Genomic DNA, 25,865 nt, shown 5'->3' on the forward strand with positions numbered 1-25,865 from the left:
AAGTACTAATTTTTATTTTCTTGGAATCAATCTAATTTCCCTGTTTTGGGAGAAACTAGTTCCTTCTTTATAGTTTAATGAAAACACACTGCAGAAGCAGAAAGTGTAATCTGGTACAGAAGCAGTATTCCAGATTGCTGGAGAAACAATCTTACAGAAAAGTATAGAGTAAACCAGAAGCTGCGTTAAAAAAAAAAAAAACAGCTGGAAAGAGATCACAAATATCCCCGTACAAGACTCAAGATCATCATTTGCTCCACGCCTTCTTATTACACTGTGCCAGGAATTTTCTTTTTATCTGCTTTTTTCCCCCCCTCATGTTTAATGGCTTAGTCACACATCAGAACTTTTTTCTAACAGAGAATGTTTGAGGAGAGAAACCATAACAATTTGATTAAGGGGCTGAAACCTGAGCAGAGACCCATGTGGTCAACAGACTGAAACGGAGATCGTACGGCATTTGGAAATCACAGAATCTTTGCCTAGCAGGGAAGCGGGTTATATTGACTTCCTCCACACACAACCTTATTCTGAAATACTTGATCACAGTCAGCTACACGAAAGTAGCTACAGGACTTGAAATTTCCCTGCCCTTCTTGCTCTAAAATAACTTCCCTCTATACCCTAGCCCTGAAGATCGCTACCTCAGTTCCCCATTTAACACTTCCTCCGCTGTTTTTCATAGTTAAAGGGAGCGTGTTAAGTACAGTTTATGAGCATCACAATCACTTAACATTAACCAAGACAAACAGGAATTACATTATTTCAGCTTAAAGGACAAAAAAATTAAGACGACTTGCTCTTTCCAAAGATTTCCATTTTTTCTAAAAAAAAAAAAAAGTCTGTCACGAGATCACTAACATCTCTTAAGAAAGTAGTTGAGAGAAACAAATTATCTGAAAGATTAGTATTTTGCACTCCTTGGAAGTATTAGAAACAATTTCTAAGAAATCTGATTCATAATCTCTTCACAGTTTCATTTATTTTCCTGCAATTCATTCAGCACTAAGCTTCTTCCTGCAAGCACCACAGAATTCAATGGTTCAAAAAGAAAAGCTTCTGGCTCAATTTTTTGAATGATTACAAAGATACAAAAATACTTCTTCAATTTTCACTGGAAAATGCAAACCTCAAATGTTACCATCAAGGATGGCAAACTGATATTTATGGTTACCAGATGCTGAAATATACGATGCAACTTAAATACTCATAATCTTAACTATAACCCAACTGTTATGTTCTTAGCTTACACACAAGTAAACATTTTCAGTCATTTCTGGAAACTTGGCCTCAATTACTCACATTCAGACTGAAGTGCCTAAACCGCTGCAGAAGAGCCTGCAGAGGAAAAACACCTCTTTGGTCTTGTTTCAAACACCACAACTCAGTGAGGCTGCACAAGGACTAGACTGTAATACCACAAATTGTGTATTAAGCCTTTTTCCTTCTTAGCTTGGGAGAAAGCTCGTCACATTTCATCCATTTCCAGCAAGTTCACAACACGACAAGATAAAAAAAGGAAAGAAAAGGGACAGAGAGGTAACCCATGGAACACGATGCCTAGGATTTCTCACTACCAAAAAGGAGAAGTTTTAAAGTTATTATTACTTCTATTTTGTACCTTTATAGAAAGAAGATCTACAGAGTTAACCCAATGTGACAGGCAAGGCTTTAAGTTCTGAAACACAAACAAGTTCTGGAACTTGTTTCTGGGAGTCTATGATTCTCCGAGAGATCCTTTGTATTCCTGCAAATGGCCACAAGTTGTGCCAGGGGAGGTTTAGGTTGAATACGAGGAAAAAATTTCTTCACCAAAAGGGTTGTCAAGCATTGGAACAGGCTGCCCAGGGAAGTGGTTGAGACACCATCCCTGAAGGTATTTAAAAGACGTGTGGATGTGGCACTTAAGGACATGGTTTAGATTTGGACTTGGCAGTGTTAGGTTTACGGTTGGACTCGATGATATCATAGGTCTTTTCCAACCTAAATGATTCTATGATTCTATAAAGAAAGCAAATACATCTTGTACCAATACATCCCTGCCATAAAGGTACTGAAGCGGTATCACTGCCAAAATGCACCACTAAGCAGCATCAAAACTCTTCTCTCATTAACCAGTACACTCACAGGCTTACAAAGGTTTGTGTCTTTTTAACCGCATCAACTAAGCTGGTAGAAAACAGTCTAACAAACCAGTATGACAGCTGTAGAGGTCTAATATTAAACAATCCCATTCCTAAAGGAACTTGAGCAACACTTAAGCTTTTTTTGTGTATTAGAACAGTTATGAATTTGTCCTTAGACTGCAAGCATCAACCACCCCTGAATATTTAAATAAACGCACCACAAATATCAGGGCCTACCACTTCTTTTTAAGTAGTTTAAAATTCTTTTTGACCTAAACTTTCTTCAAATACCCTTTGCTTTGGTTTCTCTTGGTTCCAGTTTCTCAATCTCTGTGAAACTACCCAGTGCTCCTCAGCGGAGACTGAATGCATTCTATGACAGATCTAATGTTCTGCAAGAGATGAATTTATAACAAGACCATCTCTGCAGTTCCAAGAGGTCTTGACAAAAATCTGCTTATTGGCTGGTTCTTCTCAATACAAGAATATCTTAGCTATCTATCCAGCTCCCTAGTCGATACCACTATCTCACAATTCTGCTACGTAGAGAGTTCCTGTTTTAGCCAGGATTTAGTCTTCTTTACATATTTCAAAACGTAACTTGACTGACAGCCACACAAAAATCCTCAGGTCAACAGTGGTGATACTCGAGATGATCACAGATCAAGCAAGCACAACATTCTGGCTCAGTGCAGGCACACTGTAGCACAAATGTGAACCAGGAGCATTCCTGTTTTTCGTTCCCACCCTGTAACCACCATACGGAGAACAATAAAAAGGAACAGGCATTCATAGTGTAGGACAGCCTATGCCTCCACCACAACTCCTGCCCCTGTGAGCCTAATCCGCTCACAGTGCTATAACACCAATTCCCCCCTCCCTGCCAAGCCTGCAGTAGTATACTTCAGTTAGACTAAGCTAGCATGTAACTCAGTCACACCGCATTCAGCACACCATGATCCTCCTAGCACTGTAAGAAGCAGCAGCCTTAACTCCTTAACTAGATGAAACAGCTGCAAAGCATTACTATAATCTACTTGAAAAATTCCAAAGTTGTCTTAACAATGGTTCTCAGCCCATGGCTTCTTTTCTCAGACTGCCCAAAGAACAGGACACCTATCAGTATGGCAAGGCAAGGAGCTTGCTAGTCTCATTTCCACTCCCTGCTCTGAAGAGAAGCTTTTGTGACTTCCTACTAGGTTGAATATCACCACATCCTGAAGGAGGAGGATGTAAAAAAGGGCCCTGGCTTTACCCTTGAATTCCTTGCATTGCCCCACTTCTAGACCTTTTGCAAAGAAGCATGCTGTATGTGTTAGCAGCAAACAATCTAGTTCTATCTTAAGCTAGTCTGTTTTTCTGTCCAATTAGCAAGTCACACTGGATCCAATATGCACCAGAACTGGCACTAATTGGACCCTTCCCCTTCAATTAGGGTAAGCTATGAAATGCAGTCAATAAAACCCGTACCCTGAACAGATGGCTGGCAACACTACTTGTCTTTCTAATTCAACAATTTCCGTTCAATAAGCATCTCCCAAAGGCATAGCTTGACACAGAACCCAAGTCAGCACCTGTCATACCCATGCAGCCAAGTCCAAATCTACAACAACACTGTGTTAAGCCTGCTTATCTACTTAGCTTACTTTTAATCTCAGAGACAATTACTATGGTAATCATATGGATACCAATCACTAGATGCTTTTTCTTACCGTAGAAAACAAATACTCCAGTGCTTCCAGTGTAAAACACAGAGTTGCAGTCAAAGTACAAACCAGAACTGACCTGAATGGCTGAGACACTGGAGAGCCTCCGTATGCTCCAGGGCCTGCAAGAACTCCACAAGCTCCACCACAGTGCAACCCCGATCTCCCAGGAGTTTCAGGAGACTCCAGCTGGGACTTCCTTCTGGCTCCAGCACTTTGAGGGAACACTGTTCTAAATCCAGAGGGCTACAAAATAATATGAGAAAGACATGGCATAGATCTTCTTAGCCCTTCTTCCTCAGAAAGGAGCAGAGTTAAAAATTACTTGTAGACAAACAAAAAGATTGAAAAAACCCAACGCCAGAGATGGGAAATTCCTAGCTGATTTGGACATATTTGCAGTATTTCCCTCAAGTTTCAGGAGTTCAGAAGTTATACAGCGACTTCTCTACAGACAGAAAGTGGTATAAGTGAGTTGCATGCTACAAAACAAGAGATGCTTGTACCTAACGATTCTGGCCAAATGTATTAAGAAATCTAATTTTAATTTTTTAAAGTCTCAGCAGAAAAGCAAGTACAGCACCTTTCATTTTCATGTGTCTAATTCAGAAGCAGTAAAGAGTGAGTCAGAATCTAACTTGAAAGTCCAGGAAGACTTTGATTTTCAGAGTACTTGTTAAAACAAGCAACTGCTGCAGGTTAACTGATACACACATCTACGGTCACAGTGCAGTTAACTGTTCCAATACGTTCATCTCCAGGTATAAACATGCATAGTTTGAAATTTTAGTGTTAAGTCTTCATGGGCTTTCAATCACAGCCGATTAAAATAACACAGATAACAAGGAAATGAATACAGCTATGGAAAGGGAGTGCAAGTTTATGTATTCCTACTACAAAAGATTCAACAATGTTTCTTGCATTAAATCACAGTGCCATGCAAACCTGGAGGCAAGATATTTTCGCTTATCATGTAGACTTTCATAGTGTTTTACCGGATAATACAGAGAAGCAAACATAGCAAGAGGGCCTACAGAGGGGTCACATTGTAGTCCTCAGGTTTTATTTCCCTATATTAATAAATACAACCATAATAGAGAAAGAACACATCTTCACGATGCGCGTTCCGTGCTACACTTGAAAAGCCTCATTTTTTGAGATACTACCCTCTAAGCAAAACCTTGAAAAGCCACAGGAAGTGAAGTGATCAGGAAGCGATCTAGAGAATGGGACCCAGGCAGAAAGAGCTGAAGAAAACAAAAGTGTTTACCCTAATGCAGACAAGAGGAGCTACAGGGAACAGTCAACAATCATTTTCCATGTTCCCTGTCCAGGGCAGGCAGTTGGCTAGCTTTGTGCTGAGGAAAGCCAGGTGAGCTACAAGGGAATGCTTTCCAACTGCAGCGGTGGCAAAGCAAAACACCACAGGACTTGCGCCCTGTTGCTTCTTCACTGGGAGCCCTCGTGTGGGACTCAGCAAACATCTCCCAGGGTCGGGATACACGTCCTTGGTCCCATCTGCCCAGCGCAGGGGCTTCAGTTGGGGATGGATGCTCCCTTCTTTGTACCAGCAAGGCGCGGGCTTGCAGGAAGGGATGGACGGTGTCGCCAGTGCAGGCTGGGTCATGCGGGGTTCAGGGAGAAGCAGTAGCAAAACCAGCACGGTGCTCAGCTGTTCTCCACTCCAGCACAAACTTACCCGGGAGCTGGAAAGCAAAGGGGAACCCACAACTGCCTCACCGTCGCTGCCCCGCCGCCGGCTTCGGGGTGCCGCTGGTGGGCCCCATCCCTCACGGCGCCTCTACCTTCCCCCACGGGTGCGCGGACCGCGGTCTCGGGCAGGCCCCGGGAGGGACCCCGCGGCCGCTCCCCCGCCGGCGGCGGCACCACGGCCTCAGCCCGGCCCCGCCGCCCGGGGCTGCCGCCGCTCAGCCCCGCGGCTGTCCCGCCGTAGGAGCCCGTCCCGCCGGGGCCCTCCCGCCGCCCCGCAGGCCGCCCTCACCTCAGCCGGACCCTGCCGCGGCTCCCCGCTCGCTGCGCCAGGTCCCGCCAGCCCTTGCCAGGCACCGCTCGGTCCAGCAGCTCGCTGAGCCTCCGGAGCAGCGGCTCCGCCAGGCGGCTGAGGGGCAGGGACCCCGGCGCGCTCCGCACCGGCTCCGACATCGCCCCGCTCCTGCCTCCCCAGCGGCTGCGAGTTATCGGCCCGCCCGGGGCGGCGCTCCCGCCCGGAAGGACGCGCCGAGCGCAGCCGCGGCGGAGCACCTGAGGCGCGGCGAGGCACGGCCCGGTGCGGCAGGCCTCAAGCCCGGCCCGGCCCGGCGGTGCCCAGTGCGGCGTGCCTCGGGCGGGGCGGGGCGGGGCACGGCCGGGCGCAGCGCGCGCCTGAGGTGCAGCAGGGTGGTTGGCTGGCGCGTGATGCGGCTTCCCGCCCTTCCCTGAGGGGACGCTCGCCATGTCCGTGCCCGAGAGGGCAGTGTCCCTTCGGAAGGGGAAGGTGTTCTCGCGTCCCGGGAGTGCGCGCTCCGGCGCTGCTGAGAGCGTGAGAGAGCCGGTCAGGGGTTTGTTTTACACGTTTTGAAGCGGGGAAAGTGGAGCGTGCGAGGGGGAGACCTGCCGGTGTGGGCAGGTAGCGCTGAGGAGGCCATACATCGCCGGAGAGCCGGGAGCAGCTCTCCTGTGAGTGGGGGTTAACCAGGCCACAATCATACAATACTGAGGGCAGGGGTCTCTTTTTGAGGAGAAACAGCTTTACCTACCTACAGCCAACACAGCCATGGGCTCTTCTCTGTGATACATCCTTTCCCCCCACTCTGCTGTCAGTTCAGAGACAAGCAAGTGCCCAGCTTAAGGGATCAGGTGCCTTACGTGTCTTTTAGCAAGGGAGAGGAGGCACTGCTTGTGTCTTCAGACTCTCCTAAGCAGAGATGCTTCCATGACTGCTTCTCCATCACCACTAATGGACAGATGAGTGTGGTGATGATGTAAGAGGAATTCTCATCTCTCTGTAATTACAACTTGCTCAAAGTGGACCGAAGATGCCTTAGAAAGTAATTTTACTTTAAAACTTTCTAAGTAATTTTACTTTAAAAATTTTTAATCGGTGATCAAGCATTCAAATGTGGCTGCCTGTATTTCTGCAGTATTTTTTCATGTGACTGCAAGCTTGCCTTACTTTCCTAGCAAACAAGCTGGAAGTGCGGTGGCTGCATTCAGACCAAGCTAATAACTGTTGGTGTTCAGCAGAGTCTGTCTCATGAGTTGCATTGCTCTCGTCAGGCTTACATCTGCTTGGAGGTACGCATCTGCCTGCAGAGCAATGACGGTATAGCAGCTCTCCTGACTCCTCTGGGGTCAAGCATCTCTGAAAAACATGCTATTTAATTAGACTTAGCTTGAAGAAATTGCACTGAGTGGCTTTTTCCTGCATTGTTAACCAATAGTTTATTTCTCCTGGTTTAGGTGGAAAACCAATCTGCATGGCAAAACGAATACAGGTAAGACAGTGAATTTGGCTTCCTGATGATATGTAGTTATCCACAGCTATGTATGACAGCTGCTAGAAAATCAGGCAGTTGCCTTTCACCCACCTCAGCCTATGGTCTGTGCTTGTTGGGTGTCTTCCTACAGCGTCAAATGGTTAAATTGCCTCAGGTTGAATATGGCTTTAAATCCTGGTCTCTCATTTCTTTTGGGGATTATTTTGACTATTAGGCTATTACATAAAACATAGATATCCCTGCTGCTATTTCTGAATGAGGGTGGTTGTAGGTGCTATTTTTGTTGCTGAACACACCAGTTTCCTATCTGGGTCTAGATAACACTGGGAGCAAGAAGTATTTAGCACCATGGTATCTCATAACCAGTTTTAGCTGTGCTTTAGCAAAATGCTCAAAACTTGGCACAAAACTTGCTTTTCAGTCTTTTCTAGATTGCTTGAGCTCAGAGCAGTTTGTGTAGTTCATTCAAGTTCCTCCTGTTTGAGACTCAGCTTCTGGGTAACAGGAGTGGGAATACTTTCTCCAGGATTCACTTATTTGGCTTTGAGGAATGTGAATTGTTAGGTGAATTTTTATGTAATGATTGTTGAAAGTTCACTGTCCACCTTTGGTTTCCTCAACCTACTTGTTAGGGATTGCAGATTTTCTCATGTTCGGCAGAACTTGTGTGTGCTTAAGTTCAAGCAAGTAAAAAATTCCCAACGTGCCAGTCAAAGCAGTTAAGCACACTTAAGCATGTGCTTTAAAAAACAACCCCATGCTTTATTATGAAAAGCTAAGGCCAACACTTCCTCTCTCTCAAGGCCATGAGGAAATTCCTGTGGACTTCTATGGAAGTAGGGTGTACCCTTTTGTCGCTGCCAACTCTCTCTCTCTCTTGCTCTGTCTGGCTGAGGTTTTCCCAGGAAGAGCCATCTGCTGCATGTAATGAAATAGTCTCTCTTAAAAGTCAAACTGTTCTCTGATCAGACTCACTATACTAAGGTCACACTAGCAAAACAGCACTAAAGCTTGCAGCTAGCTTCTCAGCTCTGAAACAACATGCGTAAATTAAATCTCTTTTGTCTTGTAACACAGAGTCAAACCACAGGCCTGGCCCACTTCTAGAACTTAAAGAAAGAGCAGTCAAGGGTAAGTGTGCATTTATGGTTTGAGAGGTCAAATTGTTTATACTTTTAAAATTACTTGCCTACTTTTTTTCCTGTGTGCAAATAGAACGTGTATCATAAAGATAAATGAACGAAGAGGAGGAAGTTACTTTATTTTTAATGCACTACATGAATATAGTGATTTATACGGTTATTGAACAGGAAATATGATTTGTTATTTGCTTCTGCTAAGGTATAGTAATTTTTGCTCATTTTGATAGAATTTTTTTTATACACATGATGTACTTAGAATTCTGCTATATGTTTCTGAAATTACACTCTGGTACTCTTTGTATTGACTTTCAGCAAGACAAACAAAATTGCAAGAATCATACCAAAGCAAACTTCCTTCTCTAAAGAACCTGTGACACTAGGTATCCTGAAATATGTATTTCATTCTTTCTAAATATATATTGCGTAGCGTAATACTCATTAGATAAAAATTTCCTCCATTCCTGAGAAAAATCTGGTCACTTGGTAGCATGTAGATGATTATCAGGCTGCATGAATTGCTCATGCTGACAGTGTCAGATGCTCGACAGATGTTAAAAATAGATTAAGACAGATCGGTGTTAAGAGTTGTGCTGTTATTGCTTATTTTAATTACTCTATATTAAGGTCTTTGTTAGAGATACACAGAGCTAGTCATTTATTCTTCTTACATTTAGCCAATGAATTATAGTTGTGGTGTTTTCTTTATACTGTGCTGCTGTTTACAATGGGTAGTACACTAATGTAAAAGTTGTCAAAAAGCCTCAGATGTCAGAAGTTGAAGAAACACAATATACCACACTATATTTGGCAAGGACATATTTTCCAGTCATTTGCTTTTTGAACAGCCAAAACTTCACTGATGTTTTTTTTTATCCAAACCTTGTTAATACAATAGATATATGATAAATGGTTTAGATAATACAGTATTTTGCTACTTTGGTTTCTGACATTACATGCTCTTTGACAAGTGTGCTGCTTTAAATGTTGGATTTGATTGCAGTGTCTTGAAGGAGCTATAGAAGAAAAATATGTTTATAGTTATTGTTTGTGGTCCAGACAGAAGTAAGTCAGGCAGAACTGCTGTGAGATACAGAAACAAACAGAAAATGCAGTCATTGTAAATCCTTACATTCACGGGTTCTCACTACTCTTACCCCATCAAATGTTAGACTCTATAGTAAGCAATCTGCTGTATAAATACTTACTAGAGCCCTATTGTGAATAGAGTTCACAAAGTTATAATTGAATTACAGAATTCCAGTTTCTGTTGTCTTGGAGATTTTAACTTTTACAAGTTAACAACATTTAAGAATGCAGGCATGATCACAACACTTTCGGAAAATGTTTTTATGGCTGTCTGGCACAATCACTTTGGAAAGCTTGTATAGGAGTGGAGGAAAGTGGCTCAGAAATTTCATGTGGAATTTGATTCCATCAGTACTGATGGATGCACAGGGAAAAAAAAAAGATTCATGGAAACGTGCCCATGTTGATAAAACTTTTAGAGGAAATCTTTTAATAAAAGCTTTGATTTCTGTTAAAGGAAGAGTTTATAAAGAGAATATGAAAATAAGCATTCAAATATGGCAAAACATGTATGGCAGCCTATTTGGAAAGAAAAGTTTTATGTTTCTGATTGTAAATATAAATACATTGTATGTATTTCCATACAGGGAATATAATACCTCATTTAAGAAATCTAAATTGGTGTGTAATGTATTTATTACATAACGGGAAGAGTCTATGTTTTGTTTTGTTTTGTTTTGGAAGAAGAAAGATACTAAACTAGGGAATTTGCTAAAAAAATTCTGTTGAGAGATGCCCTGGATGAGGAAGTGAAAAAAATGTGTGTATTCCCAAACACAAAACAGTTGGCAAGCTGGGAATGGGGAGTGGTTGGAATATAGCTATTGATTTCTTAGAGGAACCTCACAGCTATACAAACGGCATGCACACTCTTTGCAAGAAAGCTAAGAAGTATTTGAGAAATATTTCCAGGGAGAATGGAAAGGGAATTAGCATTAACCTTGGAACGTAACTGTATTTGAGCAGGACCCTAAAGTTTCGCAGATGACTGGATGACAGGATATACATTATACATGCGGTGCCATAGTTGGTCGTTCTGGAAAGGATCTGTAACGTTATTTGAGTGATTACGCCTGTGATGTCTTTGTATCTCTGAAATCCGAGAGTCAGTCATAAAAACACAAGCAATTCAAAACCTGGGGTCATAAAAACCCAAGCTTTGTTAGCAGTAATCTTTCATTTTAAGCTACGTTTGCTCCTGCAAGTTGTTTGCTCTGCAAGCTATTGCAGTAAATGTTATTCTTTCAGTTCTCATATACGTATTCTAGGAATTGCTATGATATGTCTGTGGTATGTGGCTTTTCATGCCTAATCTTAAACAGTGCAGTCATGTTTATTGACAGAGATGCATATAAAGTCCTGTTTCCCTGAGCAGTATAGAAATCAATAATCACATGTATAAGTATCTTGTGGCCAGCACTTCATCCCAAAATTTCCTGTTTGTATCTAGACTAAAGCACCTTTGCATTCCTCAGCATTGCCTCAGTCCTTGGTCACGCAGACTGAGGGCCTGGCCAGGCTGTGGCAGGACTTCGTTATATCCCACGTGCTCATGTGTTCTGTCTGTGCCAAATCAGGGCAAGAAAAAAGCAGTGTGTGCAGCACTCCTTCCAACATGGTGCCAGCGTGAGGCAGGGGCATGGATACAGATCCAGGTAGTGGAGAGTTCCATCTAGTCCCACCTTTTAGACACTGCCCCTTTTAAATTTTTCTTGGGATCGTGTGGTTGGTGGAGATTCCTTTCTGCCTTTTTTTTTTGTTGTTTCTGTTCTGCTTTTGCTGCTTTTTCTCCCTTTAATTGATATAATATTTATAACTGTCTGTCCATACCAGCTAGCTTTCTGATTGGATCTGCATAGTATATGATCATTTATGTTCATCATAAAGAAAGGTTTTGTGGTTATTAGTGTTTTGGTTTGGAGATTTTTCATGTTTATCTTAAATGAGGTCTAATTATATCCACCAGCTTCCTTTGTGGTTGAGCTACCCGCCAATATAACATCTCTATAAAGGGATGTATGAAAATGTATATAATATGCCAAGGCACGTTGAGAAGGAGCTATTGATAAATTTAAAGTTTAGTAGCATAGTCTAGGGGATAATAATTGTTTTTCAAAAGGGCAAATCCAGATCCCAAAGTTTGGTCTATGGAATGGAGGTGATAGTAGGAAACTGCTGGCATTTGGGGAGTTTGTTGTCTCAGACGAAGTATCTCAGAATAAGCAATGAAGCACGTAAGCAAATTCTCCACTGATTTTCTAAACAAGATCATTCTGATGGAGAAGTGTTAAAAGAATAGGTGAGTAGACTGTATTATACATGGATCCACATCCTCCTCATATACACATATGTACAAAGGAGAAAGATTGTGCTTTCCTCTATGTAGGTTTGTGTGTAGAAGTTCAATGAAAGTTAATCCTTGACCAGATTTTTTGTGGCCCCATAAATTGGACAACGGCAGATTAGTTACTGAAGACGTGGTGTGTGTGATCTAAGGCTATTACAAACAGACATTATTTATGTAGCTATCTGTTTTTCTTGTGTTTTCAGGTGTCCCAGACCCAGTGTGAACTTGGTATAAAGAGACCAAAATATTAGTTGATGGAAGGATATTTCTTAATAGAAAACATAGGAGGATTATCAGTTTCATTCCTCCTGTGTGTTTAGCTAAGATAACCCTTTGCGTGGGCCAATGCAGGTTCTTCTTTCCCACTCCTTTGCACTGCCGTGGGTGTAAAGCGGGGCATGTGCAGAATATGTACAGCCATATGGGGGTATTTCTGCACTGATGTGGAGCTTTTAACGTACCTAGACAATGCTTGGGTTGTCAGAGCATGTTTAGATAGATTAATTGTACTGCAGAACTATACAAGGTTTAGGCATAGATCAGGTGGCCATTGTGCCCGGCAGCATGTGAATACCAGAATGGTCCCTGCCCCACAGGCTTGTGTGGCAACGATAAGGAGAGAGACAGTACGTGGGTATAGACTGACAGGTCCTGTGAAAGGGAGGGAGGAGGAAGTGCCTCTGAAAGATAGGAATAAATCCCGTTGAATAAGGGTGTGAGCTGAGTAGGGGTATACAGAGAACAGAGATTACATGATGAATACATAGTACGTAAGAGAAAAGATCTTCAGAGAGGTAGGAAAGGGAATTTTTTCCACTGACTGCATAGGAAATGAACCTCACAGAAAGACACGATTACCTCCTAAGCTTGTAAAATACGTAAGCTTTCTGTAGAAATAACTTCTGTGAATGTGAAATTGCTTACAAAGGAAGGTTTCCATTTTGGTTGTAACTAAATAAAGTAGAAAAAAAAAGTGATGTAAGAGAGGAAAATTAATGGCCACTTTTTAAGTTTAATCAGATTTGTATATTTTTGTCAGTTAAAAAAATTTTTGCTGACATGAGAACTGGAATTTCAGACAATTTTTTCATTATGAATAAGTTTTTCAAAACCAAGATGGAATTATGACAAAGTATGAATTTTCAATAACAAAAGCATTTTTTTTCTGAAAATTTAGGTGAATTTGTTTTACGTATTTTCCTTAGAGAAATGTTGTGTGATTATTTTAGCCATTTTGATGCTTTTTCTACCCATTCATTTGCATAATATTATTTGAAACTGATTGTTTTTCACAAGCACTTTGATTATTTCCTGCCATAAAAGGATTTTGGTGAAGCATCTACAAATATCTTTACTGCCCTTTGCTGCCTTGTTGATCGGACCATTCCAGGCTTTCATCAATTCTGTATTTCTCCTAAATGATATCCAGCCACAGTTCTCAGGTTACTGTTTTCATGCTGCTGCCAGCTTTGTTTTCCCTTATCCTTGCTTCCTAGGAAATTAAGCTTAGGCAACACAGACCTTAAATGGCTTTCCTTGTGGGAAAGGGAAGAGACCTGAGTGGTGGCTGGAGAAAGGGGAAGGGGGAAAGCCAACATATCCAGGGATAGTGAAGGGGAAATTCAAATTGTAGCTGCTCAGCAGTGGTAATTTGTGACTGAGGAGTGATCTGTCATGGAGGGCAAGAAGGCCCAGCTGCAGAAGGGGTTAAGCGGTCTGGGAGCAGGAATTCCAGAGACCAAACTACTCCGTGTAAGGGAATGAAGTTTCCCTTGGTGATAAGAAACAGGCAGGGTATTGTCTTGTAGCCATCCTGCACTGTGAGTGCTCGGGGGCCACCTCTGGGCAGCAGAGCTGGGCTGGGGATGGACCCAGGGCCAGGCTGTGGAGCCCATACAGCCGCTCATGGGATGGTGCTGTGCAGGTCTGTGTCAGGAACGGGCTCCTGATGGTCTTTGCAGACCCTTGTAGAACCACTTATAGCTGTAGGACTCTGCCCAATACATTGTTCTTTTTCTTATTTTTATTTTTTATTTAAACACAAAAGTGTGTTTAATTCACCTCAAGGGGTACCATAAAATTCTCCAGCAATCACCATTGTTTTGATAAGTAAGAGATGGAAAATGTGATTCCAGATAGTTAGAGAACTAAAATAGGCACCTTTCTTACCATTACCTGCTAGAACCTGGTGGTGTTAATCTCTGTGCTTCACCGTCCTTCTGTCATTAGCTAGTACCTGATTCACCAAGTAGCATCACTGGTTTCCAGAGCAAGACTTGAGGCAAGCAGCCAGAACACCTTTACACATTTAAATGTTCTCTTGTCTTCTCTGCACCAAATGTTCAAAACCCAGTTTATTAGAAATTGAGTTTATTTTCAGGTTACTAGTCAATAGCTGATGGTAAATAGCTGATCTCCCATTCATCTTCCCTCAGTGAATTTCTTTATGCATCTTCTGTCAAAAGTTTTCTGAGGAGCTGGGAGGGTACTATACTGACAATTCTCTTTCCATTTTCTATCTAAATTCAATAATTGAAATGATGGTTTTATCTATATCTTCTGTTTTCTCCCCAGATTTTAAAACAATAACGTCTCTCTATCTTGGGTGGAAAACCAGCATTTATTGCAGTTTTCCTCATGGAAAATTATTTTGCTTTAATTTCCATTGTTGGATCTGACAAAATGCACGGCAATCTAATCTAATTTTCATACCGAGAAATCTGACATCTCTTTTCCCCTCGATGTCAAAATGCAGCTGAACTAAGATAATGGTAACTGTATAGTACAATTGCTTTAGTAAGGAGTATTCATGAGTCAATCTGCATTAAAAAAATGTTGCCAAATCTCTCTTTAGCTGGGAAAATTACCATGCTTTTAGAATAACTTATAGCCTCCAAAAAAGAGAAGAGAGGCATCTGGTCTTCTGAAAAGTGAAGATGAAAGCAGATTTGAAAGAATGCAACAGAGGGAGCATTAGGCAAATTGATATTTATGAGGAGATGGGTGAATGCTGGGGGGTAATTCCATCGACATGTAATAAAATGGATAACAAAGAGAGTAATCTCTACTGCTCCATTTTTTTCTGTTAAATATTTATATTTCTTAAAGTTGAAATGGTAAGCGAAATGTGATCAGGGATCTGAAAGGCTGAAAATAATGGGATCTGATGCCTGTTTTTCTCTGGGCTGTTGTTGCATGCATGGCCTAGATTGTAGTTCAAAGGCCTGCGTGAAGCAAGTGTAGAGTATTGGCCTAGGGCCAGTCAACAGGTGTCCCCGTTATTTAAAACCACTACAATATGCACTCGTTGTCCTCCTCTTGTTATCTGCAGCAGAGAAGTCCATATTATGAGCATATTTGAATGAGGCTGCTTCTCAGGCTGAAAGGTGGTAGTGTGAGGAAGCCTGCACACCAGCTTCCTGCCCTGTACCTCCTGTGTGGATAACCTGAAACCTTCTGTACATCAGCAGCACTGTACAGCGGCGCATGTTTCCCCTCTTAGTTTCACGCTGTCAAGCATCTCTAGTTCAGCCACTCTGACCAGGCTGGTTTGCACTGCTGCAAAGCTATTTTGTCATCTTCTGGCAACTTCCCAGCTACACCTCCTAGCTGACAGTACACCTTTGTGGCACATCAGGCTTGCTCTTCAAACCGTTCTTTCCCATTGGCATCCACCTCTTTGCGTGCTGGGCCTTTGCCAATGTATTCCAAGACTGAATTGACAAAACATGTCGCATCTTTGCTGCCTTTTCACTGCCTCCTCCCGCTCCCCCTTCTTTTTGTACCGCAAATACTGAGCTCTCCTCTCCGTCTCCTGCCTTCATGCACTCCAAAGGCCCTGTGCTGACCTGGGTTGCCTGTTGGGAGGTGCAGAGGCCAGCAGCCTTACAGCAAGGCTGCTGCAGCTTCATGCCACAAGTCCAACCAGTGAGGCAGAGCACGTGCACTCGGTAGGTACATACATGCGTGTATACAACACACATATATGTTGTGTGCTGGGAGAGGGTGCTGGTCTGGTTGCCCCAGCAGCTGTTCCTCTACACTCCTTTGTTACACAGCCTAACGTTGTCCCTTCTAGTATCCTTCGCATTAACCACCTTCTCTTCCTTCTTTTTGCCTCACAGGTAACTTTGTGGAAAAGGTGTCTGTGGCGGGGTTTGCCTGAAGGAAATTAAAATATATCTATCTGCTTTATGCTCTTTACACGAGAGGCAGATTCCAAGCAAGCCATGCAAGCCCCTTGCTATTTAGCCATTAAGCTCTAATCTGGCTTCCACGTATTTTCTTACTGACTGACTTTGATCAGTGTCTGCAGTGGACTGACACGAAGCTGGGTGCTGACAGGCACAATGACTGCTCTGCTTGTGGCCCTGCAGAGAGCAGATAGAGCGCTATGGAGTGCTTGAAAGGGCACTGGGAAAGGTTGCTGTGTTTGGGGGCTAGTGGATGGTGATCGTGCAGCCAGGAGAGAGACATAAGCTGAAAAAGGTCACAATGGGAGAAGCAGAGAGAAGGAAAAGGAGAATGAATAGAGGGGTCTTTAAATTGCTTCATCAGATTAGCAGGATGGCAAGAAAGCTTTTCCTGCTGTTCTTCATGTCATACCAATTCTGTGAATAAAAATAGGTCACTATTTTTCAGAGCTTTTAGTCTGGCATCCTTCATGGGGTCAAATTTACTTGAAACTCAGTTCTGCTACACTACTTTCCCTGATGAGTGGATCCCTGGATGGTGGAAGAGTCCTGCTGTGATTAGTGTGGGTACTCTGTGGTGAAGAATGACCCAGAGTGCCTCCTAGTAGTATACAAAAATATCTCGGGTATCTAAAATCCTAAGATTTGGGGATGCTTAGGAAACAAGTTTTTTTTACAAAAAGAGAGACACGATTCCATATTTATTTGGATTCAGCTAATGGAAGTGGTGTATTTCACTTTGTTCTTACGTAAACTCTGCATTGCCATACCATTTTGCTACTGCACAGCTGTTTGAAAGTAAGACTCGACATGAACAGGAAATTGAAGCTAACCAGCCTCCTTTCATTGTTCTCTCACCACAGAAATTACAGACATCAAGCCAACGTACACAGAATTGCTTTAAACAGAAATAGCCCTGTAAAATCTAACCAGATTCATTGTTCCAGGTATTTCTACAAACAGATTTTAGAATTTATGTCCCTATGATGCCAATTCAAGGAATGGCCTACTGTTGTGCCAATGTGACTACCAAAATAGCAGGTACTTGGTACCATGCACATGTGAAAACTTACATTGTTTGCAGATTACTGTTTGTGTTTAGAAATGTCTAAACGACATGTGCTAAAGCCTGTTTTGTGCTGCTCCTTGTATGTGCAGACATGCTTTAGAATTTGTTTTCCTAGCACAAATCCCTCCAGACAGTTACAATGTGTTGCCTTTAAGTGCCATTGCATAGATAGCTGGGTTATAGTTACTGCTGAATGTTTGGTCTTGACTTTTAAATAATGATTTATCTTTTTTTTAAATCCTCCAACTATGTGTCAATTGACCACCTTTTAGAAAATATGTATACCTATTTTGAAGTAATTTTAAACTTTGTGTTTCTTTTATTTGCAGGTGCACAGAGCGAGATCTGCGCTTTATTGGGCAGTACTTGGAAACAGTTTGACAGCTAGAATGACCTGGCATTCAACCTTTGTTGAACTGAAATCAGATATAAAAAACAAAACTTCCCCAGAATTTGTCACTGACCTAAATGACAGTGTGCGAAAATTCAGGGTGAAATGAGAAGAACGAGAAAAATTTTGCACAGCACAAGAGTTACCCCTGTGAGGGTGACCCCACCTTAATTTCACCAGATTCTAACTCTTCAAAAATCAGTGGTTTACTGATTGAGAAGATCAGAAAAGCATCAGTATTGTCCCCGTCTGAGAAATTCAACAAACACTTGCCTAACAGGGAAGAGAACATGGATGTAAAAACTCAGGAAAATATTTCCTGCCTAAGGGATTTTTCAGAGAATGGTGATGACCTAATTCATTTTAACAGTATGGTCAGTGTCACTGCTGGAAAAGCAGAGCAATACTGCAGCGGACAGGTGCATTCCCACCCTTCAAATGTAATCACTTATCACACAGACAACTGTTGCCTTAACACGGAAGACCCTGTATGTGGCCAGTATCTGGCAGATGTCCAGGCATGTAAAAAGAGTGGGCTCAGTAGACCTCTAAATATGAATACCATGTTCAGTGATCAGGCAGATACTCCCATAATAAATCACAATCATTTTATAAAGGATGATTCTGAAAATTCTGCCACCATTCTGGAGATTTATGCAGAGAAAATTTCAAGTGTAAGTGATGACTTTTCTGATGATGACCTAGAGTATTTTGAATGTTCAGATGTGCTGACAGTGCATGAAAATGAAATCTGGAAAAAGAAATTACAATTTTTATTAGAAAGTGATGATGAAGATGATTTAAAACTGAGTAAGGATTGTGATGGGTGTGCGTACTTCCTCAGTGAAATGCCTTGTCTGTTCCAAGTGTCAGATAACACTACGCCTATGGATACCACCATTGGCTTCTGTGGTCATCACTCAAAATTCGAAGGAGTAAATGTAAGGAGAGACCCCTCTATGTACAGCCAGTCAACTTTGCAGACAGAGATGACTCTCACTGTTGGACAGCACCGAGATAAAAGTTCCAGTTTGAAAGACAAAGAAAACAAAGTGCCTGTTGCCTCTGCAGCCATTGAAAATGACCATCACAGAACTGAAGAAGAAAATCACGGAAGTGGCCACTCAGCTGCAGATTTCCCAACTGACAAATCAAAGAACAAGGATAATGTACGTGCCGAGGTGGACTCCGCTACTAGTGGCATAGGTGCTTCTTTGACAAATCAGGCTTCAGAGACGGTGACAGAAAACAGTACGGACAAGGACTTGCTGGGTGAAAGCTCTTTGCTGCTAGAGGAGGGGGGAAGAAATTTGCCGGAGGAAAATGCAAGGCATGCTGTCTGTACCTTAACAGAAAGTCTAAGAAGAAACCTTTTAAAATTGTTAAACCCTAAAGAGCTTTGCAGATATGTAAGTAATATAGGACAATCTTTCCAGACTGCTGCACAGGCTAGGGAATCCAGTGCTTCGTTTCCCAGTCAGGAAGGTGTTGTTTCAACTCAGATCCCCGAGGAGACAGAAAGCTTGCAAATGCAGGCTGGCTTGTGTCACACAGAAGAGGCAGATAAAGACTGTCATTGGGAGAGGCAAAGGACTTGGGGCCTGTCTGAGCAAAATCAGGTGCCAAATGAACACGTCTCGCTCAGGGTAAGTAAAGCGTTTATCATTTAATTGAAAGAGCTGCTCTACTGATTTGAAAGCATTTTGTTCCTATTTGTCACAAAATAATGTAAAATTTAAATTACTTTGAAAGGTACTATTCATGTATTTCTGAATGACAGCTACGGCTGGGAAGGAAATCTGGTTTTGAAAAAGGCCCAAATAAACCATAAGCTGTTCTAATTATAGAGTGAGGCTGGCAATAGTAAGAGTCACTAATGGGACTCTGGACAGCTGGATAGGGAAATCTGATACGTGGGCTGTTGCACAGGTCTTACAAAGTAATGCTTCTTTCAACCTAGAAAGTTTCTCAAATACCTATTGTGAGCGGAGAATGTTTTGATCTACTTTCTTTTCAGTTTATATTCAAAGAACAAAATTGTCATCCACTGATGGTGCTAGAAATTTAAAACAGATCAACAGAGGTTTTCTCTGAATTTATAACAAGGAGGGGAGTTTAATCCGGAGAGTTCATGTTACAGAGGTGAATGGAGCTTTGCTTTTAAAAATAAAACAATGAAAGAGTCAGATATTCCAGTTGGAATGTAAAAAACAGTAAAAAATAAAAAACCCAAAGTGGTACTCTCCATGTACTTGCATATTTTATTCTATTGGTAGGAAATCAACTAGGGATGTAGTATAGTTGTACAGACTGATATGATGCTCCACCAGCCTTCATTAAGGGGGAGAATTGGATCATACTTTTTATTTCATGTAGTAAAGACTGAAGATATATAAATATATAAGTATTAAATAATGAATAATCTTATTATCACTGACTTTACTGATTTGAAGGTGCATAGCTAATGGCACAGAAAAAAATATTTATGGCAAATAAACACAAGCTTTTTCCAGTTCCACATGCTTTTCTTCATCAATATTATTTAAGTAAAAATGTCTCCCAGTTCTGTGTAGTAGACTGACTATAATCTCACCACTGGGGTGTCTTAATGCAGTCAAAAATCACTGAATTCTTCTGCCTGAAAAACATCCACAAGTTTCTCTGTTTTTATAGTACATAAAATTCCAATCACATTTTAGCAGCACATAACGTTCTTATGATGGGGAATACCCACCTGGTTGAAATTAACGTACTGAGGATTTCTTGCCAGTATGTATTACCATGGTTTGCAAGAGGCATTGTTTCATTTTTTTTCAAGTGTGGTACAATAATTTTAATCCCGGAACCCTCTTCTCAAAGAGCAGCTGTTACATTTCTGTGAGTGCTGTGGCCAAATTTTGGGTTGTCTAGTTAGACTCTTGATACCTGCAGTCAGCATGTATTTCTTCTGTTTTTGTGTCCGTGACCAAAACTTTACACGAGATAGAAATGAAGTAGGAATGAAGTATTGGTGTGCGCAAAAGGGCTAGAGATGCGCACAGACTGAACGCCTGATTTTATACACGCATGAACGAAGATGAAATTTAGGTGCAGGTTCAAAATCATGTGGTCTTGAAAATGAGCCAAACCAAAGCATCCCATCTGGAAACTACTCTATAGCACAAAGAAAATGTGGACAGCTTCTCACAGCTCCTAAATAGTACACCAGAAACTGCTCAGCAATCTGCTTGTGTAACCTAAGAAAGGCAAGACAGAATCAACCACCTATCGCTGCACACAGGTTTATGTAAAAGAGCACGTGGTATTAGCTGGAGCTCGGCATTTGAGACAGCTCTGCCAGGAGCAAGGTGAGGGCCTCATAGCAAAAGCTGCAGCTGACCGCTTTTGAAGGGCGTTGTATTTTCCCTGTCCATGTCGTGAATCAGGTCTGCTGAGAGGTACATAGCAGCCACAGAACCACAGCACTAATTACCCAAGGATTTACACTTCCCTGTAGTGCCAAGTTGCCTCTGACTGGAACAACCTTTGCAGTCTGTCTTGTGCAGCAACTGCTGTTCTGGGTGACTTCTCCTTCCATCAGATGGTCAATGTGGGAGGCTCCTGACTTCTCTCATGACCTCATGGTCTAGACCCAGGTGAAATTCTTTATTTATATAATGCTTCAAAAAAGCTTAATTAGTAATAGGTCCTAAAAGCCAACTGTGCCAGCTGTATGATATTACATACTGCACAGAGAGCCAGGAGGCTCCAAGTTGGCAGTGTGTCATTCAAGAGCTGGTCTCTGTTTACTGGTCAGCCGGCACCCTCAGCACAAAGTACTGGTGTCACTCCTGAATTACAGAGCCCATGTGGCCTGCCGAGTGCCAGTGATGTTGGTGAAGTCCTGCTGGAACTGGCAGGTTCAGAGGGATTCCAGGGCATACACAAAATACTTAATGTTTGCACTGATACTCCAGGAAGAATGGTGTGTGATGTTTCTGTATTTCTATAGGGTTTTTTTTCCTGCTGATTAGATCTATTAGTCATCCTGACATTATTTTGTTTTTGCTCAGATAGCCTGTTCTCATAAAATTTGAGATACTTGGTTTGACCTTCTTGACATAAATTTATGTCACTTCTAGATGATTGTAAATTTTATTGTACAAAAAGGAGAGAAGCAGAAGTGACACAGGTGTTCCAAGTAATCGGGTAATCTGGTTGTGCACAAGAAGTATTTTGTCTAGTACGTCATACCTCTGCTTCATTAGATTCCAGGGTAGCTGAACCATTTCTGTTAATGAAAGCAAGTAGTTCATCTCTGAAATGAGATGATTAATTTTACCTCACGGTTTCTCACTGGTTTTTAAGAGGAAATAGTTTAGCAAGGTAATTCTCCACTGTAAGTAAAGTCTCCATTTATATGGAAACCTCTCTTTGTACAAAACTCACATGGAAAAGGGTCATTTTAACTCCAACTTTCCTCATACCTTTTTATCCCTAACAGCAGTTAGGGGATTTAGCTGCTTTTCTGTTCTTTGCTTTATCACAACCTAATGTATTTGGCTTTCTTTAATGCTTTCTCATATTCTGTCATTCTGAGGTCCTAGCTTTATATATTTATTTAGGAGATAATTATGATGTGCTTGTGCATTTTGATATCAAGAAATACTGATAAGTAAAGGTAGTGCCAGTATCACTATTGGCTCTAGCTAACTACATAGAGTTTCTGCCTTAATTACAAATCAAAGCACTTGTACTGGTGTTTCTGTTTTACCTTCACTCTATCTTTTAATAAGTCTCTGGACATTATTTGTTGTGAGACATCAAGAAAGGAAATTGTAGCTCTGCTCCTGTATCATGCCACAACCTCCATTGACCTTATTATTACCTGCCATATTTAGTTTTTCCCTCTGTTATCTTTATGTCTTGGTCAGCAGTGTAGTTTACCCCTGATATCTTTCCTCTTGGCATGTATGTATTGTATTCCCATGTGCCTTACTTTCCTTTCTCCAAATCAAATTTTATTTAATTTCCTGCTCAGATTCATAATTCTGGGGGTTTTCTGTATAGGTTTGTGCGGATTACCTGTTGAGATGCGATGGCTCTTCTGGCTTCCTCCTTTGAATGGAAACCTGGGTGAAAAAGGGACCAGCAAGAGCCCAGACCTTGTCTTGAAATGGGCCTGGAATGTGGCTGAGGCGCACTGCGTCCCAGAAACTGGGAGCACTCCCAGGCCACCTGGCTCAGTGTAGTCTTTGAGTTCCTCTACACTGTTGCAGAAGTTGAAGTTGAAGAAGCTTGCTGTTCTCACAAGTGTGCTCACTCTTTTTTATTTTGAGATCAGTAACAAAATTAAATAACACAGTTTGCTCAGGTGCTGTATTCCCATGCCTCGTACGTTGAAAACTCCCCTTAAGAATCAAGTATTTCTTTAATGAAACCCTCCCAGATATGGTACTAATTGTATCTTGTTCAGGTTCTTGAACTGCCCCAGTCTCCTTAGTATCCGATATTGTTCGGCCTCTCTGTAGATGCTTTTATTAGATGGCCCAAACAATGACTGATGGGGGTAATTACCTGAACTTCCCTCTGAACACCAACAGTAGTCCTTCCCAGTCAGGCTTCCTGCACTGTTTTTCCAGTTTTGTAAATGTGGATTTCAGAGTATTAATTCATCACCTTCTACGGGCTGAATTATCTTATCTTAAAAATCATAAAACAAGCTAAAAATGAAAACCAGCCATGCTCCTGGCTGCACCAGATTGAAGTTTACTTCTGTGTAACAAGTGACTGCTGCCTTTGACTTGGGGTCAGTTTCAACCCCGGCACAAGTCTGGACCCAGAGTACCTGTAGGATTGCATCCTGTTGATGCAGTTATGTGTGTTGAAGCACAGCCAATCTATACCACATTTCTTAGAATGCCCCCCAGGTATTTGCTATTGCTTGTTAATTCAGTGTTATTTAAAGCCAATCACTGAAAACCACACAGCCTGCCAAGCTTAAGAGCCTGTCAGATCCGGAAGCGATCTCTTTTAACTTCAGAGAAGCTGTCATTCCCACCAAAATGTGATCCACTACAACTGATAAAGCCAAGAGTGGCTATGGGATACTAAGTGCAAATACTAAACCAGGAGGTAGACAACATAAATGGATCCCTCTGTATTGCCACAAGAGAGTCAATGGCTTTCAGAGCCAGAGCGTTGTTTTCAGAAAATTATATTTTTGATCTAGGCCTTATTTAAACTTATGTGTAGTTTGCATACTCAGCTTTCTATGAGCGTAGTATGGCAGTAAAACCATTAAAAGAAACAGTGAAAAATGTAACATGTTGGCCACTAAGTTGCATGGTATAGTGAATTGAATAGAAGATCTCCAGATCTGAAAATGAACCAGCCCAGCTTGGGCTGAAGGGACAGGGCAGTTTTGCCGTATCATTTAAGGCCACGGTTCAGGTGCTGTTTCTTGGTTCCTGGTGACTTGAAGAGGTGACTTGAAACATTCTGGCAGAAGCTCACTTCACCTGTAAAACGTTTTGCAGGTTTGTAGGTCATCAGTTTGGTCATCCTTGTCATCTAGATCTCCACAGAGACTGTCAGGCAAAAATGTTCCTGCTATCATATTGCAAGGAAGAAGTAGAATCCTTTCAAATTTCTTCATCTTTTCTCCATGTTGTCCCCTATTTCCTTACACAACTCAGAGGTAACAAAAGTGCTCACTTACTCCCTGTGGTCCTTCTTTGCTTTTCACACACAATGGGTCTTGTTAGCAGAGCAAAAAACTAAGGAAGGGTCCTCCTTACATCATGATTTTACAATAGGTTAAAAAGAAAGCTCTGGTTTTGAAGTGGCTGTTCCCATTTTCCTTTTACATAGCTATTATGTGACTGACTTACCTGTTTATCCCTCCTTTATTCACAGTGACTGTGGCTTTATAACAAAGGTACATGGACTGTCTATTTCGGTTATGAGTTTAAATATAGAACTGTGGTTTCATTTTTCTGTTGTCTCATAGCAGGCAGTTTGTTACGCACACAAATTAAAATTGCTTGTTCTACTGTATTCACAGAATTAAATTCTCCAGTTTGTTCTCTAGTTCTTTTGGTCATCCCTGGAGTCAAGCAGACTGTCCAATAATTGAAGCAATTGTTAAAATGTATGGCATTAAACCCCAGAATTCCCTGGGAGAACACGGAATGAAAAAAAACAAATCAAGATGAATAGTTCTAGGACTGTGTTAGCTGAAATAAATCTAATCTAAGAAAATACCAAAGTTAAAGCCAGTAAGGTTTCCTAAAATACGTTTAAAGGATTTGGGTATAAGTACTTTCAAACAAAAATAACATGGAGCTGATTACCACATACTCTAGGAGCACATATCCCTGTTAAATATCAATTAAAAAATTAATAAATGTGCCATTATGAGGCTTCAAATTGCATTCTGCTTTCAGACCTACTTTTGTCAAATGCAAGGCAAGGTATTCCATTGCAAGCCCTCTTTCATCATTGTATTTATTTTCCGGACATCAAAATGTGTGTCTAGACTCTACAGTGCTGCCTGTCCATAAATGCTCGAGACAGACAGATGCCAACATGACAGACACATAGATTAGATAGATAAAAGGGTTCTTGAGATAATAAACCCACTTTCAAGTGGGCATGAGAGAGCTGGCTATTTTCAGTTTCATACCAACAGCAGGTAGGGACTGGCTGATCATTTGTCTAACATACTTAGCAAGAATTCCACAGGTTGTAGTGAAAGCTGTGATTGAGGCTGCTGTGGCTATAAGGAATAGAAAAATAAACTCTGCTTTCCAGAGGTTTGAGGGGGAAGTGGAAGTGGCAGAAGGAACGCTAGGCTGAGACCAAATGCTCAGAACTGACTGAGAAGAAAACTGGAACTGACTGTACAGACATGTCCAGGCTCACATCCCCCTTGACTTGAGAGAAGGTGTGCCTTTAAACTCAAAAGGCCTAGAGACCGGCATCTTCTCCTGCAGAGCAGGCTTGAGCAGGAGACCAAGGCATTGGGAATCAGAGGGGACTGCAGCTGTGGAGCTGAGGTTCCTGGGCTCGGGGTTTCTAGGTAAGTATGCACTGGCCAAGGAGTTTTGAAGACAGTGTGGTGGCAACTGCGTGGTGCTTGGGGTGGGAACAGCAGTTAAAGTCATTGACAAAAATTTTCTATATCTCTTCCTTCCCCATTGTCCACAGCATGTAGTCAGCTCCACATCCTACTCAAGCTGAATGGAGAAACAGAAAGGATGAAAGGAATTGCAGCTGAAGTGGGTGGCTTTTGCAGCAAAGGGAAGCAATTTTTACTACAGCCGGT

At 41.8% G+C, this 25,865-nt stretch overlaps 2 protein-coding genes across 16 annotated transcripts in view; one reads left to right on the top strand and one right to left on the bottom strand.

Annotated features, from left to right (window-relative positions):
• The window catches only part of LOC128902068 (mucosa-associated lymphoid tissue lymphoma translocation protein 1-like), a 33,750-nt gene extending 27,631 nt beyond the window's left edge, over window positions 1–6,119 (bottom strand). For 4 of the 7 annotated variants that reach the window (XM_054184413.1, XM_054184412.1, XM_054184411.1 and 1 more), the window contains exons 1-2: window positions 5,835–6,119; window positions 3,912–4,078 (exon numbers count right to left, since the gene is read on the bottom strand). In XM_054184413.1, the coding sequence (XP_054040388.1) occupies window positions 3,912–4,078; window positions 5,835–5,995 (328 nt within the window). In that variant the 5' untranslated portion in view covers window positions 5,996–6,119. The remainder of the gene's footprint in view (window positions 1–3,911; window positions 4,079–5,834) is intronic. The other 3 variants (XM_054184416.1, XM_054184415.1, XM_054184414.1) reach the window with 1 other exon arrangement.
• A 275-nt stretch (window positions 6,120–6,394) lies between these two features.
• Window positions 6,395–25,865, top strand: part of LOC128902119 (alpha-protein kinase 2-like) — an 89,733-nt gene continuing 70,262 nt past the window's right edge. For 7 of the 9 annotated variants that reach the window (XR_008463631.1, XR_008463633.1, XR_008463628.1 and 4 more), the window contains exons 1-2: window positions 8,240–8,460; window positions 17,496–19,203. Coding sequence is in view for 3 of the 9 variants with exons in the window: in XM_054184512.1 (XP_054040487.1) it covers window positions 17,848–19,203 (1,356 nt within the window). In the remaining 6 variants the exon portion in view is untranslated. Of the gene's footprint in view, window positions 6,509–7,291; window positions 7,327–8,239; window positions 8,461–17,495; window positions 19,204–25,747; window positions 25,864–25,865 lie in introns of those variants that run through there. The other 2 variants (XM_054184510.1, XM_054184515.1) reach the window with 2 other exon arrangements.

Source organism: Rissa tridactyla, chromosome W (assembly GCF_028500815.1).
Source record: "Rissa tridactyla isolate bRisTri1 chromosome W, bRisTri1.patW.cur.20221130, whole genome shotgun sequence".
NCBI lineage: Eukaryota > Metazoa > Chordata > Aves > Charadriiformes > Laridae > Rissa > Rissa tridactyla.